The 18,294-nt window shown below is 33.1% G+C and overlaps 3 protein-coding genes across 6 annotated transcripts; 1 reads left to right on the top strand and 2 right to left on the bottom strand.

Annotated features, from left to right (window-relative positions):
* Positions 1–185: 185 nt before the first annotated feature.
* LOC130826196 (UDP-URONIC ACID TRANSPORTER 1-like) lies at positions 186–6,943 on the bottom strand. Its single transcript, XM_057691771.1, has 4 exons — positions 3,184–6,943; positions 2,004–2,107; positions 1,112–1,340; positions 186–573 (listed from the first exon to the last, which is right to left on the bottom strand). The coding sequence occupies exons 1-4, from the start codon at positions 3,625–3,627 to the stop codon at positions 427–429; spliced, it is 924 nt and encodes a 307-aa protein (XP_057547754.1). The 5' UTR covers positions 3,628–6,943; the 3' UTR covers positions 186–426.
* A 3,339-nt stretch (positions 6,944–10,282) lies between these two features.
* On the bottom strand, positions 10,283–13,080 carry LOC130826197 (uncharacterized). Of its 4 annotated transcripts, none has more exons than XM_057691773.1 (5): positions 12,847–13,080; positions 12,459–12,501; positions 12,274–12,377; positions 12,069–12,176; positions 10,283–10,537 (listed from the first exon to the last, which is right to left on the bottom strand). In XM_057691773.1, exons 1-4 carry the CDS (start codon positions 12,922–12,924, stop codon positions 12,069–12,071), a joined length of 333 nt encoding a protein of 110 aa, XP_057547756.1. In that variant the 5' UTR covers positions 12,925–13,080; the 3' UTR covers positions 10,283–10,537. The 4 variants fall into 4 exon arrangements, with proteins under 4 accessions (XP_057547756.1, XP_057547755.1, XP_057547757.1 ...); XM_057691772.1 differs by having other exon boundaries at positions 12,274–12,380; positions 12,847–13,049; XM_057691774.1 differs by having other exon boundaries at positions 12,274–12,380; positions 12,468–12,501; positions 12,847–13,049.
* A 1,160-nt stretch (positions 13,081–14,240) lies between these two features.
* On the top strand, positions 14,241–18,274 carry LOC130825336 (S-formylglutathione hydrolase). The gene is made up of 7 exons (XM_057690511.1): positions 14,241–14,497; positions 15,587–15,704; positions 16,006–16,053; positions 16,254–16,450; positions 16,982–17,080; positions 17,164–17,229; positions 17,839–18,274. Exons 1-7 carry the CDS (start codon positions 14,351–14,353, stop codon positions 18,016–18,018), a joined length of 855 nt encoding a protein of 284 aa, XP_057546494.1. The 5' UTR covers positions 14,241–14,350; the 3' UTR covers positions 18,019–18,274.
* Positions 18,275–18,294: the final 20 nt, after the last annotated feature.

Here is an 18,294-nt window from a genome sequence, read left to right as displayed (position 1 = left end):
ATAACAATACTTGGTTCAAGTTAAGTGAGTCGAAAATATTTCCGTAGTAATGTAGTATCATGGATTGGAGATGAGAGCTTTTACGCTCCCATTTAATCCTTTTTTGGGAGGCAATGGAGAACGTATGTAAATAGAAATACCAGCACAAAACAATCGACACATCCAAATACACATGAACTCCGATAAGAATGAAAACTCGATAAAATTATCTGCAACTAATTCTCTGATATTCGATAAAGTTACAATCCTCTATGTCTCTTTATCAACATAATACCGATTGATTATAGTAAAGATATATATCGGATATTCAATGAAGTTACAATAAGGGGAAGAGGGCGAAATATGCCTGGCTAACTCATCCTTCCTAACAAAAAGAAACAAAAAATTATGATCAAAGGGAGAACATAAAATGAATGAAAGAATGTACTACTTGTATCTCCACTTCGCTTCTCCATAAGCAATTACTCCAAGAACAGTCATCGAGTAACCACCGATACCAATGACGGTAACTGGGTTTTGGAATATAAGTATTGAGATAACAACAGCAACAGCGCCCTTCGCATTGCCTAATACCTGGAGGAAAATAAACCCAATTCGATAAGAAAAGATACACACTAATAACAAGAGGAAAGCACCTATATCACAAGGATCCCTTGGACGCTGATCCTATGAAAGACGATCTCAAAAATATTGCACTTTCTCATTCTCAATGAGGCTAAAGATCTATAGTAATGACTCATTAGTCGTATACACTTCTTATTTAACCAAAGTTACATATAACGTTTGCTAGGCCAGTTCAAAAAAATCCGACCCCAGTCTTGACCCGATTTATCCGGGTACCCAGCTTTTTGGGTACCGAAAATGAACACCCCAAATGTTTGCTATACGGAGTTAGGGCGGCGCATTCGACGTAACAGTTTAAGTACCTTTTTGTTAGTGATTGAATGAAGCTAAAACACTACTTTACAAAATTGTCGATGTTTGTTTAAGTAGCATTTTAAGTTGCGTTGCATAACATGCTTTGCTTGCTAAGTGACATTCTACATTTTGACGTATTCTTTACTAAAAATAAGCAACAGAAAAGCAGCAAATCCGTAACAGATTATCAAACCTGGAGAGTAAGAGCACTCGTGTACTTAGTCACCAAGAAGTTGGACAAATTGGCCGAATAGGCCATGACCGAATTAAGTAGAAGTATTATCCACATGAATTTATGCTCGATCCCGAGAGAAACAAATACTTGTAGTACATTAGGCTCCATAACAAATACAGCAGGAACTAAGGCTACAACTGCAATTGGGGCCATATACAGCATCAAGTTCATTGAATTTAACTTTTCCCTGAACAAAGTGAATTGTTACAGTATATATACACATATCAATCAAAAACTGGCTTATAATTATACTAAATTAATAGGGAATATTTGTTTTGAAACCAAACAATACGCATACTTTCATTTTCGATGGGCCGAAGATTTATAAAAAGGGAACTTTTTATTTATGTGAATTTGCATATGATGGTAACATTGCGTACATCTCCCTCCGGATCCCGCCTAGGTCGAAGCTATTAATGACATTGGAGTAATGAAATGTTATTATTGCCCTTTTATTAACATATAAGGATGTAAATTGTAAGCCTATAGGCGTAAAACATCGGAAAACTTCCATCATCTTTCATATAGTTAGTAATGTTTCTACCTACATTCACATCCTTCAATTAAAACACGTTACTTCATAAACTACATGTGAATAACATTTCAAAAATTACAGCACAATCACCTCATTGACTAAATCTATGTTACTCGGATTCTTCATTTTGCTTCACATACCCGTGTCCGATCCTTCATGCTCGGACATTGGTATGGCACATAGACACTTCATTTTAGGTGTAAAATTGAATATTTAGATGTATCCGATACTTGGACACGTACCAGTATCCGACATCAATACCTGAGTCCAAGTAACATAAGACAAAATAGATGTAAAAAAGAAGTCGAAACTCACCCTTCATTAGAAAGGAGGATGCCTTGGAGAACAGATTTAAATGCCCTTGCTGCAGTGGCGCTTATGCACATAATAAATCCATACAAATGAAAACTTGGCTCCCCCTGTCGAAAATCCAGGAGAAATGGATACAACTTTTAGGAACATATTCATCAAAAATGTAAATTTAGGTTTCCAAACAAGGATAACTAAAGAGAAAATGTGAAATGCAAACATTAGTTTAAGGTTCAGTGCAGTGTAACATAATTCACTAGTTAATTCGCTTTTTGAATTCGCGATTCGCTCAAATTAGCCCAAGAATAGTCTAAAACCGACCATAATTCGCGAGGAGTTAGTGAATCATGTGACAATGGTTCAGTATACTCGAAAGAAGCAAAAGAATAGCTGAATCTCTCCCGAAGTAAAACATAGCTTCCATTTTTCTCTTTTTGTATGTTGCACCAAGACGAAGGAAAGAATTTACAATCAGGGGGCCAAGCCGACTGATAAGAGTTTCAACAATTTGATTACCCTGATGTCATTAATTGGTTTCCACCTAAGCAGGGTTTAAAGGGTCAGATGTGCGCAACCGGGCCTTGTTAGTAATAACAAAAATTTGGCATACTAAAAGATCACAGAAGCCACATTTACAATCAAACATCAACCAACAATTCCAGATCCGGGTTTTTCCTTTTACCAAATCTCTTTACTGCCAACTAAAGGTTTCATATCAGATCAATTGAAAATAATGAACAAATTAAAACCCAGATACATATAAACAATAAATCAAATCAATAATATAAAAAACAGTTTAGGATACAACACAAAAATGCAAAAGCCTTAATCCCAGAAGATTGGGGTCGCCTACATGAACGACCACATGGATTCTTATCATCCACTCAATTCGTTTCTCTAAGATCTCAACGACTCAACCTAAGTCTAAATTCTAATATCCTTTTCCACTGTTGCCCTCGAGATCATCTTCTCTTCTCCAATTTAGTAGAGAAAACATTAAACAACAACACAAAATTGTATAAGCCCTTAAACCGGGATCGCCTACATGAACCAATAGATCAATTCCTCAATTCATTTTAGTATATAAAACGTCATAAATATTAAACAAATTTACAAAACAGTTTAAAGCATAAACATGTGAAATATATTAATAATAAGAAAAATGAGGATTGAATTAGAAAATTACCCCACTAGCAATGATCACACCACCAACAACAGGAACAAGACAAGCATAGGTAACCCAAGCTTCCCTCTTGAAGGTCATTAGATAAGCAAACAAAGCAGTAAAAAACGGTGTCGTAGCACCCACAGCTTGATTGAAAGAAACAGGAAGATATCTCAAGGATATATTACCACCCACAACAGACCCACAAAAAACAAGGCTTAAAGTTGCAATCTTGAGGAATTGTGACCTTGATTTAATCCTTTGTAAAGGCACAATCTTGAGAAAAACAATTGAAATATAGCTAAGAAATGCACAAGCAGACATATGACACATTGTAAGAAAAATTGGAAACCCAAATCCATAATTTGATAACAAAAGTTTGTTCAATAATAAAACCCCAATATTTGAAGAATACCATAATATGATCAATGAAACTATAAAAATTGACTCTTTCTTTAATGACATTATTTGTTTTTTGTTCAAATTAATGGGTTGGGGGTATTAGAAATATAATGCAAATACAAATAAAACAAACCGATTTGTATTTTCCTTGTGTGGATGGCAATGGAACTCCTTGCTTTGTAAATCACCAAATGGACACCATGAAGATAAGGTTGCGACAATCAAAGAAGTCGCTCGGAAACTTGATATCAGTAGAAGGCGTTCATGCACTTTCCTATTGTGATATTTCTCCCACAAAGGTGCTTGGGATGATAAATGAAATTCACAATGAGATACAATCTACACAACAAAATCCTAGCACAAGGAAATTGCAATAGTAAATACAAGTGTTGTAGTGAATTATGAACTTTGATGATATTAAGAGTTAATTACTCTCTCAATATTATCTCATGAAAGGAAGAACAAGAATAAGAGTATTCTTAAGAGAGAAATCATAAATCATATGAAATTGGGATGGAATGTCCCTTGGCATGCAACCTCTATTTATAGAGCTATGCATCAAACAATACCTCATTTTGAAACAAAAGTGTTTCACCAAACAAAGCTTATGAAACAAAGTAATGTTTCACCAAGCAAAGCTTATGAAACAAAGTAATGTTTCACAAAGCTTATGAAATAAAGTAACGTTTCACCAAGCAAAGCGTATGAAACAAAGTAATGTTTCACCAAGCAAAACTTACGAATCAAAGTAATGATTCATCAAATTCTTTGAGGCATTTAATTTGGACTTATAATATATTTATTTAGTCCCACTACTATACTAAGTATGTAGTATATACAAATCTAGGCTTATACACTCTAAATGTTCAACAATCCTCCCCCATTTAGAGTATAAGAAACCTCCTTCTTCCTTTACACATTAAGTATATAATTCCGTTTCATGCATCAACGCTAATGTCCCTACGGATTGAATTAACGCCTAGTATAAAACACTTCACAAGCGATCGAACTAGAATGATGTCCCTACGGATTGAATCAACTAGCCCATCCAACCACTTGAAGGTTAAATACACACAAAACCAATAACACATTGTCATTTACCTTGACACATTATATAGGGCCGTGTCCATATCTATTCATAAGTTTATCATAGTCGGATATGCCAATCTTGACTACTTGAAGCGGCCAAAACTTCAAACTTATATAGGTAGGTTCTCACTACGCAAAACATATCCCCGTGATAGGATACCACCAAGAGCTCTTCAACCCTTGACCTTGAGAACTTAAGCGACTACCTTGTCATCACGGTCTAAAGCAACTATGGGTCATTCATTCTTGTTGCTTTCAAAGACTTTAAAGGACTTTACCACATTGAATTCAAGACACAATGCTACTTGTGTGTGAATTGGGACTTTCCTTTAAACTTTATTGACATAAACCGATCTCAATTGACGCTTGTTCAATTGAAACCTTACTCATGGCTTTAGTGAAAAAATCCGCCAAATTGAACTTGGTGTTCACATAGTCAAGAGTTATGACCCCATGAATGATAAGATCTTGCACTAGACTGTGTCTTAGAGCAATGTGACTCGACTTACCATTATACACTTGACTATAAGCTCTTCCCAAAGCCGTTGTGCAATCCGAATAAATTGCCACCGGTGAAATTGGCTTTGGCAACAAAGGTATCTCAAACATGAGATTCCTTAACCACTCCGCTTCATTTGCCGCCGAGGCGAGTGCAATGAATTCCGCAGACATAGTGGAATCTGCTATTACCATTTGTTTCTTGGAAGCCCATGAAATGGCACCTCCCCCATAAACAAACACCCAACCACTAGTTGAAGAATTATCCTCTTCATTTGTGATCTAACTAGCATCGGAATAACCTTCCAAAATAGGAGGTTCACCACTATAAGTTATACCATAATTTATGGTTCCTTTCAAGTATCGTAATACTCTCCTTATCGCCAACCAATGTTGGGGACCCGGGTTACTGGTAAATCTACTCAATTACCAACCGCAAATGCTATGTCCGGCCTTGTACATGTCATAGCATACATCAAAGATCCAATAATCTTTGCATACTCTAATTGAGAAATTGGTTTTCCGGTATGCTTGGTAAATTTCATACCTTGCTCCATGGGACTTGAGATTGGTGTCGAATCTTGCAATTTTAAACCTATTAAGCACTTTATCAATGTAATGAGATTAACTAAGCTTAATATGACCACCATCTCTTTTGATCTTTATGCCTAAGATCACATCGACCTCCCCCATATCCTTCATTTGGAAGGATTTAGACAAAAATTCTTTGTCTCTTGGATATGTACTATACTAGTACCAAAGATGAGTATGTCATCCACGTATAAGCAAATGATAACTCCATTGCCATGGTTATCAAATTTGCTATAAACGCATTTATCCGCTTGATTCAACTTGAATCCAAAGGACAATATAGTTTCATCAAACTTTTGATGTCATTGTTTTGGTACTTGTTTAAGTCCATATAGTGACTTAACAAGTTTACAAACCTTATTTTCTTGTCCTTTCAAAACAAACCCTTCGGGTTGTTTCATGTAAATTTCCTCATCTAGCTCACCGTATAAGAATGCGGTTTTCACATCTATTTGATAGACCTCTAGATGATAAATTGTAGCCAACGCTACCAACAACCTAATGGTGGTTATCCTTGCAACTGGTGCATATGTATCAAAATGATCAATACCAAGCTTTTGTCTGAAGCTCTGTGCCACTAAACAGGCCTTGAACTTATCAATAGTTCCATCAATTTTCATCTTCTTGCAGAAGATCCACTTGCAACCAATTGATTTACAAGTCAGTGGGAGATCTACTAATACCCAAGTATTATTCCCCATGATGGATTGCATCTCATCATCTATGCCTCGTTCCAAAATGCACTATCTTGTGATGCCATAGCATCACTAAAAGTCAATGGGTCTTCTTCCACATTAAATAAATATGGAACACTAGAAGTAACATTATTCTAGTACCTTTGACCAAACATCAAATTTCTTAGTGCGCATTTTTTCTTGAAAATGACTTTTTATTAAACATCTCAAACAAGAGATTAATGACTTTTTATTAAACATCTCAAACAAGAGATAATTTAATCTTTTTTTTTTTTTGTCTAAAACTAAGACAAATGTTTGTAGATAAAATATTATCTTTATTAGTTTACACTTGGAAGTTTAAAATTACCTCCCCTATTTGTAAACATTCAATCACAAATAGAAATGACAATTCTTTGTGATCCAATTCAAAATTGAATTTCATACATATAATTATGTATAATTCGAAAAAATTTCTTACATTATTACAAACTAGTAATAATAAATAAATTATTAAACATTATGGAATTTATTTGCCACAATATACATTTTATGCTTAAGGCATAAAATACATTATCATACCACTTGATAATTCACAAGTCTTAAAGAACATAATTTTATAAATAAATACTTATAAATAGTATTCACTTTATAGTTTTTTTAAAATAAATCAACTTGTCACATATAATTTATGAATAAATTAAATACGATCCATTTACTTATTTGGATCAAATAAACATACCAAAAATATTATTACAAACTAGTAATAATAATTTGATTCATAAACATCATGGAATTTTAATCACCATAAAACATAATTTGCAAAATCTATGCAAATTAATTTATTCTCTTATATAGAATAACATTTATTTCATAACTATTTTCATAAGTAATGATAAAAACAACCACTTACTTATAATTTCAACATTGTTGAATTGTACATAATAATTTAAATGTAATTATTATAATAATGGTCCAACCATATTAAATTTAGATTTAATATGTGTTCATATACACAAATATGTATATCCATATGACATAAAAATTCTACCCCTTAATCTTCGTTATAATATAACTAGATTGACTTGGGTAATTACATAACTCATTTGAGTATTTCAATATAAATCATTACCCCTTTTATTTCTATAAGGAACTTGGGTAATAAAAAAAAATATGTCACTTTAATTTTGTCTCATCATGAAAAACTTGACAAAAAGTCAATAAATTTATCATTTACTTATAGGTAGTTATTCAAAAATAACTACCATAACTAACCCCAAAATTGGTTACATCAATAAAATTGATACTTTATTTCATAATTAACAATAAAATAAAACAATTACAAATCAACAAACTGAAATTAATCGAAAGTATGCTAAACAATATTATCATACCTTTGTTTATGATGCTATATGACATACATCAATTATCAACATGATAAAACAAAATTAATCACTTTCTTTAAACATGCCTCATGAAGAAATAATTCCATCAAGTATAGAACATAATCATACTTTAATCAATCAATATCCGATAAAACACATACTTAATGTATACTTGGCAATTTTAATTTATATATAATAGTATATAAATCCTAACATTGTAGTACTTTTATTCCATACTACAAAATTTCATTGCCCTATTAACCATGATGATCACATGAATAAATTTCTATTCTCTTTTCTTAATTAATTATTAAGAAAAAAAACACTTTATGATTTCCATCATAAATTTTTATCATCAAAATAACACATACCCACTTCTCTAGATCATATCTTTGTAAAATACTATTACCCACATGTTTTACTTCAAATTAAAATTTGAACACATGTATATGATCATCCAAAAGAAGATTTAAATGTATGTAAAAAAAATTTTTTTCACAAATTTAAACACAAAATATCAAATATAATTTATGATTATTAAATCTCAAGAAAAACTTACTTGTTTTTCATGATACTTCTTACTAAAGATACCCATGAAAATAAATATTTCATTTGCCATCATCAGAACTTCATGCCGAAATAATTGTCCAACTTGATGAAAAATTTTAACGAGATCCTTAACGCTTGCCATCTTTGAAAAATTATCACAATAGATTATTGGAAATATAATGCAAATACAAATAAAACAAACCGATTTGTATTTTCCTTGTGTGGATGGCAATGGAACTCCTTGCTTTGTAAATCACCAAATGGACACCATGAAGATAAGGTTGCGACAATCAAAGAAGTCGCTCGGAAACTTGATATCAGTAGAAGGCGTTCATGCACTTTCCTATTGTGATATTTCTCCCACAAAGGTGCTTGGGATGATAAATGAAATTCACAATGAGATACAATCTACACAACAAAATCCTAGCACAAGGAAATTGCAATAGTAAATACAAGTGTTGTAGTGAATTATGAACTTTGATGATATTAAGAGTTAATTACTCTCTCAATATTATCTCATGAAAGGAAGAACAAGAATAAGAGTATTCTTAAGAGAGAAATCATAAATCATATGAAATTGGGATGGAATGTCCCTTGGCATGCAACCTCTATTTATAGAGCTATGCATCAAACAATACCTCATTTTGAAACAAAAGTGTTTCACCAAACAAAGCTTATGAAACAAAGTAATGTTTCACCAAGCAAAGCTTATGAAACAAAGTAATGTTTCACAAAGCTTATGAAATAAAGTAACGTTTCACCAAGCAAAGCGTATGAAACAAAGTAATGTTTCACCAAGCAAAACTTACGAATCAAAGTAATGATTCATCAAATTCTTTGAGGCATTTAATTTGGACTTATAATATATTTATTTAGTCCCACTACTATACTAAGTATGTAGTATATACAAATCTAGGCTTATACACTCTAAATGTTCAACAGGGGGGGGGGGGGGGGGGGGGTGTTAAAGAAGGGTAAAAGAAGCTCTCAATGCAGTTTCAATGGAAGTTGGATCAGGGTCATTGATAGATAATGGGCATTTTGAATAATTAAAGCTAGCAAATAGTCTTTATGTCAAATTAATTTTCAAGATTTTGTGTTAATAAAAAATTAAAAAAGCAATCTTTTTTGAGAATTTTTGGATGTGTAAATAGTTGAAACGTTATAGTTGGTGTGAAGAAGATAGAAAGCGTGGTGTTTGTGCTTTCGCGAGAATGTTAATTTTGCAAGAGATGTTCAGTAGGTGATAAAACTCGTGGTATTATCACCTAGAAAATAGAGGTTATCCATCAGAAAATGGTGATAAATTAAAATGAAATGAGAAGAGAAGAAAAAAATGACTATATTTTTATCATTTTGTACAAGAGACAAAGAGGTGGCGAAACTATATTTTTTTCTTTCAAAAAGGAAAAATGTAAGTGAAAATAAGATTATTTACTATTTACCGAGGGAAGCGTGGAAAATAGAATGAAAAGATAGTGAAATTTATTTTATTGTTCTTCTTATTTAATTATTAATTTGACACTAATAATTTTAGGTAGCAAATTGAAGAATGATGCATTCAAACTACTTTTATGAAGTTTTTTTTGTCCAACTATTGTTCAAATGCAGTTTTAAGAAGGAAAGAAAAGGAAAAGGGAGAGAGATAAGAAAATGTCTGTCTTTTTATTCTCCATTTCCTTCCACTTAAACATACAGTAAACATCCAATATACAAGCAACAAACCCAAAAGTGCATCATTCTTCATCTCTTGCTAACACACTAGACATGCCAAGGTCGAAATATTCAGTATATAAGGACATTTAATGGCAATCACAAAAGGGTGAGAGGGATCTATATGCGCAAATCGGCAAAATGGAACTCGAAAACGAGAGGGAGACTTACCAACGTGAATTTGAACTACACTCAAAGAAGTACTTGCAACTATGTGTAAGTAGGCTAAGTTTTAATCCCAATAATATGGATCGACTACATAACTGAAACAAATCCACGTGAGACATCATAGCTAATCAAAGATGTAGTTGATACAATGAAAAATGTTGTCAATTTGAATTTCTCCACAATGTATCGTAACTTCGAGTTCTCTTGGCTTCTTTTCTTTCGACACAATTCTCGAAGATACCACACTAGTCATTTCCATTCTAACGAATCTATTGAATCACAAGCTTGAAAACAGGAAACTTTGAACTGCAAAACAAAACAAGAATAGCATCAGAAGCAGCTCATTCATGCACATACAATATGAAACAGTCAAAGCATACTCATAATGAAGTTCATACATATCGACTGTGAAGTAAAGGTCTTCAAGAAAACCAAACCAATATCCAGCGTTGTAAAGGTGTAAAAAACACGCTTGGGACATTTGGAGGGATATATCATGCCATCAACCGACATATAGCATTAGTCATTACGAATTACGATAACCATATCATTTCTCACATCACTATGTCCTTTACTGCAATTGCTACCGTTACAACATTTTTTAACTATGATTGTGATGGTATAACATTGTGTCAATCTCATGATTCTTTAAAGATTGTGTACCATGTTTCAAATTAAGACATTCATCCACTCTTGCACCATTGAAGAAATGTTTGTCATGTAAATTGTCCGTATTATATACGGCAATGATGAGATCATGCACAAAAGGAAGGATTCAAACACAAATGGGGAAGAAAACCAATCGCGTTCATTACACTAAGCAAAGGCCTGTAAGCCCTTTTGTCATTAGTGTAATCAAGAAAAACCAATCGAAAGATTCAAGCATATACGGAAAGGAAGCCTGTGATCATGCACAAAGTGTCCTATGTCTAACACTAAGATATCAAGACAACAATATAAGAAAATTCATTTTTACTTGAATCAATGAAAAAACTTTGCAGATAATGACATTGACGTAATTGACTGCTCAATCACAAACTAATAAAGAAATGATAACTAGGTGTATAGGTCATTGCTATACCCTAATAAAGCATCTATAATGTGCTTCCTTTAACTAAAAATCAGCAGCCCTTTAATCAAGTCTCATCAGTGATCGGGATACCAACGGAGTTTCAAATGTATGCAACCTCACTCTAACCCACCGACGCTAGTAGAGTGACAGAATGCGGCTAAAAATAATGTAAAGCCTTCAGTCCAGAATTCATATTCTCATATGAGAGTACCCTTTTTGAATATTTTGGAAAGACCTTCACTTTTAGTTATATAGTAATGCTTTAGGACTGATTTTCATATGGAAGAAAACAGAAGCATTTCTGTTGCTACTTCCTAATGCAGATATACTTACAGAAAAGTGGACAAAGCGCAAGAACATTTAAGGGGGGAACTTCTATATATTACGCTATGTTACTTGGACTCGGGTACTGATGTTGGATAGTGGTGCATGTCCAAGTGTCGGATACGTCTAAATATTCAATTTCACGCCTAAAATGAAGTGTCTAAATGCCATACCAATGTCCAAGCATCAAGGATCGGACACGGGTACGTGAAGCAAAATGAAGAGTCTAAGTAACATTACATATTAACAAAGATCCATTAACCCATATCGATAAGTGAATCTTACCTAGGCAAGATTTGGACGGTTTGACGTACACAATTTGACTCTAGATATTAAAATGAAAAAATATCACAAATGCACTTAATATCATAGTTAAGAGCTTCTAGGATAGAGGGTACAGATTGCTATTCACGAATGAGTCGATGACAGAAATCATCCCACCTATTTGGTAGTCGACTTCTCCAACTTGAGATCAGTCTCCTTCAAGGATCGAACAAGGTGGAGTATGCGATATTCCTTCTTATCATTCTCAACAATGAGCTTAGCAACCTGTATCAAACCATCCTCACATTTTATCACAACCTCTCAAATCATAATCCTTGTAAACAAACCGACAGAACAACCATATATCTATAATGATACGAACCTTCTCTCTCTCAGAAGTTAACTCCGCTGTCAATCCTTCCAACTTCAACTCCAACTCTTTTACCTTCTTTGCAAATTCCTCATTACCAATGCCAACCTCAGAATCTGCTGTTTCGAAATTAGATCCAAAAAAGAAAATCAAAAATACAAATTATGAGTTAAAGCATTAGGATTATACATTCGTACCCTTCTTACTTGAAACCACAGCCTCAAGTTTCGATAGGCGATCCTTCAAAAACCGAAAACACAACATTAGAATATTCTTTCATTCAAATTAGGAAATCGGAAATGCAGAACAATAGTATTTCTGCATAATTCGGATTGCAAAACAAAATTTGCTTCTGCTTACAATCAAAAGTTGATCAATATAGAATTTAGGCATGAGAATCATATATGAATTCCAACATTTAATCATCAGAAACAACAATAATAAAAAATCCCAGTGAATAGAAAGCATAATTGAAGATATTAATCAAAAAATATAGGAACATCAATCACTAATTGATTCAGATAAGCAGAATAAAAAAACAGAAAAAGAAAGAGGGGTAAAAAAAAAGAAGAAAGAGGGCAAAACCTCAGCTTCAGAAGCTCTACTGTAGAAGGGTTTAAGAAGATCTTTGAGACCCTCGTTAGGAACTACAGAAGTTTCCATGGTTGAATCTCTATCAAACCCTAAATTTGTTTGGTGTTCTTTGTCTGAACAAGTGCAAATTGACAAAAAGTGTTGTTCTTTCTAAATGAAAGATTGGATGGTTTGTGGATTTAATTTTACTTGTTAAACCCCTAATGTTAAAACCTCTATTTTGGATTTTACAAAGTATGCTAGTTGTAAATTTGTATTTAACTTTATCATTTTATACAATTAGTTTAGCTTTAATGTTACTCGTAATATTATAACAAAAAATTATAAAAATTTTATATTAATAATGTTTGCAATGAGACGAATCAAACAAGATCTTACTTGACTTTTTTTTAACTTATAGATTAAAAATTAATCACAAATTAAAAATGATGAATAAATAGTGTTATTTTTTCTAATATTGTAACTAATATGGAACGGAGGAAGTATGTTACTCCATATTTATCATTTTCTTGAAGTGAACTAATTTAGCATTTTTTAAAGATATTTACGATACCGTACATTTCGGCCATAAGGTTAGGAGAAGGCGAAAAAGAGGAGAGAAGGAGAAATGCTCGTGTTAAAAATGAATACAAAAGTCTTCACAATCAAAATAAATATTAAAAAAATAATAAAATAACTTTTTAAGAATCCAAAACTTAAAATACCCAATTGAAAAAATATATGCTAATTAATAGTAACATACCTACACAAAATTCTAAATTGACACAACTCAAAGTATAGATATAAAATTCATCCCAACTCCCAACACACAAAAATACTTAGATACTTCATATTTTGTATTTTAAATCTTGTAAGAAAAATTTGTTTAGAATAATCTTACATATTGTGCATCTCTGTAAATAATTCATATTATGAATTAATTTTAAATAATTCAATTTTTATATTGTTTTGTTGACGGCACATCTTGAAACATTTTAATAAGCTATAATAGGTATTTACTAGCCGTTACACTCACTTTTTTTCCTTCTTATGCTTTTTCATTGGTGGTAATAGCTACAATAGTCAATTAAAATCTAATATGAGTTTTGTCATAAAAAAAAATGTATTTTTACGGCAGCAAATGAACAATATATAAGATTATTTAAAATATTTTTTTTACGACTTACAATAACATAGCCGATTTGGTTATAAACTATAGTGGAGTGTTCGGTTTGGTCTATATCACCCAACATTTATGATAAGTTGATATAGATAAATAACGATTATTTAAAAAAGTGGTAAAGTACCTTTACGTGTCTTCATTTCATTTTATAGGAGGGCTTTTTAAGATTTTTATTTTATTTTTTTCTTTTTATTTATTTCAATATTACTTATTTTCTTCGTTTATGATTGGCATTTGCCAATTGCCATCACTCATCACTGTTAAAATCTCGGTGCGATTGTTTCAGCAAGAAGCGGTGAGAAATCGACGAAGCAGAGGAAGAAAAGATCAGCAATGGAGACGAAACCAACAGAAATCAGCAGTTCAAAGATGTTTGGAGGATTCAACAAGAGATACAAGCATTTTAGTCCTACTCTGGGATGTTCCATGACTTTCCACATTTACTTCCCTCCTCCTACTTCCCCTTCTCAAAAATTTCCTGTATAATTCTTATCTCTCTCCTTTTTTTTTTTTTTTTTTGTCTTTCCTGTGATTCATCTTGTTGATTCACGTTTCTTTCTCATAATACAAATCCTTGATGTGGGGTTTTGCATTTTCATTTCTTTTTTGTTGGTTTTTGTTCGTTTTTGGGTTTGTGCTTGCATGATTTTTTTAGGGTTTATATTTAATGTGCTATGATTACAATTTACAAGTTTGAATTTATGATTGATTTTCGGTGATTTATCCAAATTTTAGAATGTCCATTTGATTATATACGCATAATAGCACGGATTGTTATTTGTTAAAGTCTTTGTTGTGTAGTCGTTCACCTTGGGGTAATTAATTCATGTTTATGTAGGGTTTTCCTTTTCATCTCTTCATATCATATATATAAAAGGCTGATCTTGTTTTCAATCATCGAGAAATGAAAATATAAACAAATGTTTGTGTTTTACTTGCCGCTCTTCCTTCTTCTTGTCTGTTTATTTTTTAGCTACTGTACTATTTCTTGGGCTCATATCTACACTGAATGAAACTTCAGCGTGCATTTAGCGAGAGAAAGTCTAATATTTCCTTTGAGAGGTAGAAATCAGTCCCTTTTACTACCCCAAGTGGGTGTATGTATAGTGACGGTCTAGATTTATACAGTATGAGCTCATATAGACATATTTTAGGTACAATCCCGTACAAAAAGTTTTGTTCCTTGAATGATTTTTGTTGTGCACTGGATGATGGAGAATTGGTGCCATGGCGTAGCAATCACCATGTACTATTAATTAACTTTAATTTAGTTGAAAATGAAAATGTTTTGCTGAAGTTTATGATCGTGAAAGTTTCACCCTTTTGCATAGTCGATTGTTTTAGTTGTCGTCACATAGAGAAAGTAGTGGTGGTTTTTTCACTGAGTAGCCATATCATTCACTTATTTCATAATAACCACCATTCTCTAGTGTAGCTAGTATGTGGACAAAGGCATGCCACCCTACTTACTCATGTACCTGTTATATCCGTAGGATTTTTGAGTTTTGACTGTATGTATGTTGCCATCACTTTGGAACGATCTTTGATCTTGACTTGGTTTCTTTACAGGTTCTATACTGGTTATCCGGTCTTACATGTACAGATGAAAATTTCATTGCTAAATCTGGAGCTCAACGTTTTGCTTCTAGTGAGGGCGTTGCTTTGATTGCCCCGGACACATCTCCAAGTAATAACGATATACCCTCTCCTAATTCTGGTCCTTAAACCGAAATTTCTATTATGGATACTTTTAGTGCTCTGAAATTAATGTTAGAGATTCAGTAATCTGATATTCAGTTTCGTGGCAATATATAACCTATAAACATGATGGTGTCAAATTTGTGTTGTATGCTGTTTATTGTTAATCTTTTCGTTCAGCTTTTCTACTTGATTTATTGTACTTCTGCCAATAGACGGAAAGTAATTTTCTCTTCCATTTTTGTTACGCTTTCAAAGTTTGTTATTGACCAGCTCACTTTGCTTTTTAGGAGGGCTAAATGTCGAAGGAGAGGCAGACAGCTGGGACTTTGGTGTAGGTAAATATGTTATGAGTATCACAAATTCACTGTTGATACTTGCAAATCACAATGTAATACTAATTGCTTGTTTGACATTTACGTTTCCAGATTGCCTCATCTATGTTAAAATCAATTACATATTGAAAACCTTCGATTCAAGTTCTCCATAAGAAAAGGGTGATCTTATTTATTTGGTTACCTCTTTTCTTTTGTTCTAGGTGCGGGGTTCTATTTGAATGCTACACAAGAGAAATGGAAGAACTGGCGCATGTATGATTATGTTGTTAAAGAGCTGCCTGAACTCTTGAAAGAGAACTTCCCACAACTTGACACCACACGCGCGTCAATATCAGGTCATTCAATGGGAGGGCACGGAGCGCTAACAATATATCTGAAGAACCTGGACAAATATAAGGTATTCAGTTTAGTTATGATGATTTATCTTGTTTGACAGATACATAAAAAACTGATCTGATTTTCAGATTCAGAATTTCTGATATTGTAATGATGAATGACTTCGAAGATCAGAATTTACACCTCTGCTTAATGCTTAGTTCCATTAAAATCATATCATGTCTTTGCCGGCTTGTTTGGTAACTGGTACTTAATGGTGAGAATGATATTGGAAAATTAATGTAATTTTCTTGACAAACTTTATGGCCATGCTTATTTTCTTTCAAATATCTCATTTTTAAAAAAATTCATTCCAATACATTACCATTTGAACAAGTGATATTATTTGGTAATGGAAAATTATAAATAGAAAAACATTTTTATGATCTAACTTTCATTACCATGGGAATAATATGATACATATCATGAAAATTTATACTACAAATCATTATCATTACCACCAATTAGTATCGTTTACCAAATGGACCGTGAGTACTTTGTCATTTTGAACTTCCTTTCATCAAGTATTCTCATAGAAGGGCCTTTGTTGCAGTCCGTATCAGCCTTTGCACCAATTACGAATCCAATAAACTGTCCCTGGGGTCAGAAAGCCTTTAGTAATTATCTGGGAGAAAACAAAGCTGATTGGGAGGTACTATAAGTTCTTTGTTTGTATACATAATGTTTTAGAACGTAAAAGTTACACATGAACTTAGAAGCGTTGTGAGGCTGCAGGAATATGATGCTTCTTGCTTGGTTTCAAAGTTCCATGATGTTGCTGCTACTATCCTGATTGATCAGGTAACATTTTGTTCATTTAAGATAAGAAAATTATCGTATCTACATTTATTGGATAATTGATATTAGTTTGTTAGGAACTAGTTAAACATTCACGCCGTTATTATCTCTTCAACTGCCAGATGGTTATGTCAACTTGATTAGATGCTCTATTGGTAACCATTGTGATTGATACAATGGATTATTCGGACTCTTATTCCCATGTTCGACTCGGACACATGTCCTAGTGTTTGATTTGGCTATTTTATTAAAAAAAAATACAATATTTTGCACCAAAATTGAAGTGTCTTAGTGTCATACCTATGTCTGGGTGTTGAGGTGACATTGGTACTTGGGTTAACCGAAGAGTCCGAATAACAAAGATGGAAAGCATTAATGTGGAAAAAAAATAAAATTAGGCTTACATGCTTATCAATAGTTCCCGAGAGAATCGTGGGTTGAACTAATAGTTAGAGCTTTTCCTTCTGTGATAGGGGTTTGATTCTCACCACCTATACGGAAATAAATTCCCCCTTCCTCATCTTGCGTGCAGGGGATTCTCCTTGTAATAAATAAAATATTTGCTATAGTTCCACGATCAATTGATTTTTCATTATGAAACTTGTGTTCTAGGGTGGCGATGACAAATTCTTGCATGATCAATTGCTACCGAACAAGTTTGAGGAGGCTTGCAGAAAGGTCAATGTACCTCTTTTGTTGCGTCTGCAACCTGGCTACGACCACTCCTATTTCTTCATCGCGTCCTTCATAGAGGATCACATCAGTCACCATGCTCAAGCCATGAAGTTATAACTTTGTACTCCAAGAATGTAGTATGCTGTGTGCTTACTTGCGGAATGTACCTTAGTATGTTCATCCTTAGACAATGGCGAAACTTGTTTGATGATACTTTGCCTCATCTATAAGACAAAGGTTGATTTGATGTTAGAATACCAATAAGATATATCTGGGTATGTTTGTGTGTAATCTGATTTGGAAATACACCCGCGTTTGTAAGTGTCCAACTCCAAAATGTTAAGCTTTACGGGTTTTGCTGTTTTCGATACAACATACAAGCATTCCGTGGCT

The sequence above is a fragment of the Amaranthus tricolor genome, chromosome 10, assembly GCF_026212465.1.
Source record: "Amaranthus tricolor cultivar Red isolate AtriRed21 chromosome 10, ASM2621246v1, whole genome shotgun sequence".
In the NCBI taxonomy this organism is placed as follows: domain Eukaryota; kingdom Viridiplantae; phylum Streptophyta; class Magnoliopsida; order Caryophyllales; family Amaranthaceae; genus Amaranthus; species Amaranthus tricolor.
The sequence above is the reverse complement of the archived record's forward strand: the minus strand, read 5'-3'. Positions and strand labels throughout refer to the sequence as shown.

Bases quoted from the DNA above. Each gene is read 5' to 3' on its own strand.
- LOC130826196 (XM_057691771.1), bottom strand. From the start codon at position 3,627: ATGTCATTAAAGAAAGAGTCAATTTTTATAGTTTCATTGATCATATTA. The intron at 2,108-3,183 runs GTAATTTTCTAA...GATTTTCGACAG, and splicing joins GTGTGATCATTGCTAGTGGG to GGGGAGCCAAGTTTTCATTT. The intron at 574-1,111 runs GTTTGATAATCT...ATTTTCCTCCAG, and splicing joins CGAGTGCTCTTACTCTCCAG to GTATTAGGCAATGCGAAGGG.
- LOC130826197 (XM_057691772.1), bottom strand. From the start codon at position 12,924: ATGGAAACTTCTGTAGTTCCTAACGAGGGTCTCAAAGATCTTCTTAAA. The intron at 12,502-12,846 runs GTTTTGCCCTCT...CGGTTTTTGAAG, and splicing joins GTAGAGCTTCTGAAGCTGAG to GATCGCCTATCGAAACTTGA. The intron at 12,381-12,458 runs GTACGAATGTAT...ATTTCGAAACAG, and splicing joins TGTGGTTTCAAGTAAGAAGG to CAGATTCTGAGGTTGGCATT.
- LOC130825336 (XM_057690511.1), top strand. From the start codon at position 14,351: ATGGAGACGAAACCAACAGAAATCAGCAGTTCAAAGATGTTTGGAGGA. The intron at 14,498-15,586 runs GTATAATTCTTA...GTTTCTTTACAG, and splicing joins CCCCTTCTCAAAAATTTCCT to GTTCTATACTGGTTATCCGG. The intron at 16,451-16,981 runs GTATTCAGTTTA...CCTTTGTTGCAG, and splicing joins AGAACCTGGACAAATATAAG to TCCGTATCAGCCTTTGCACC.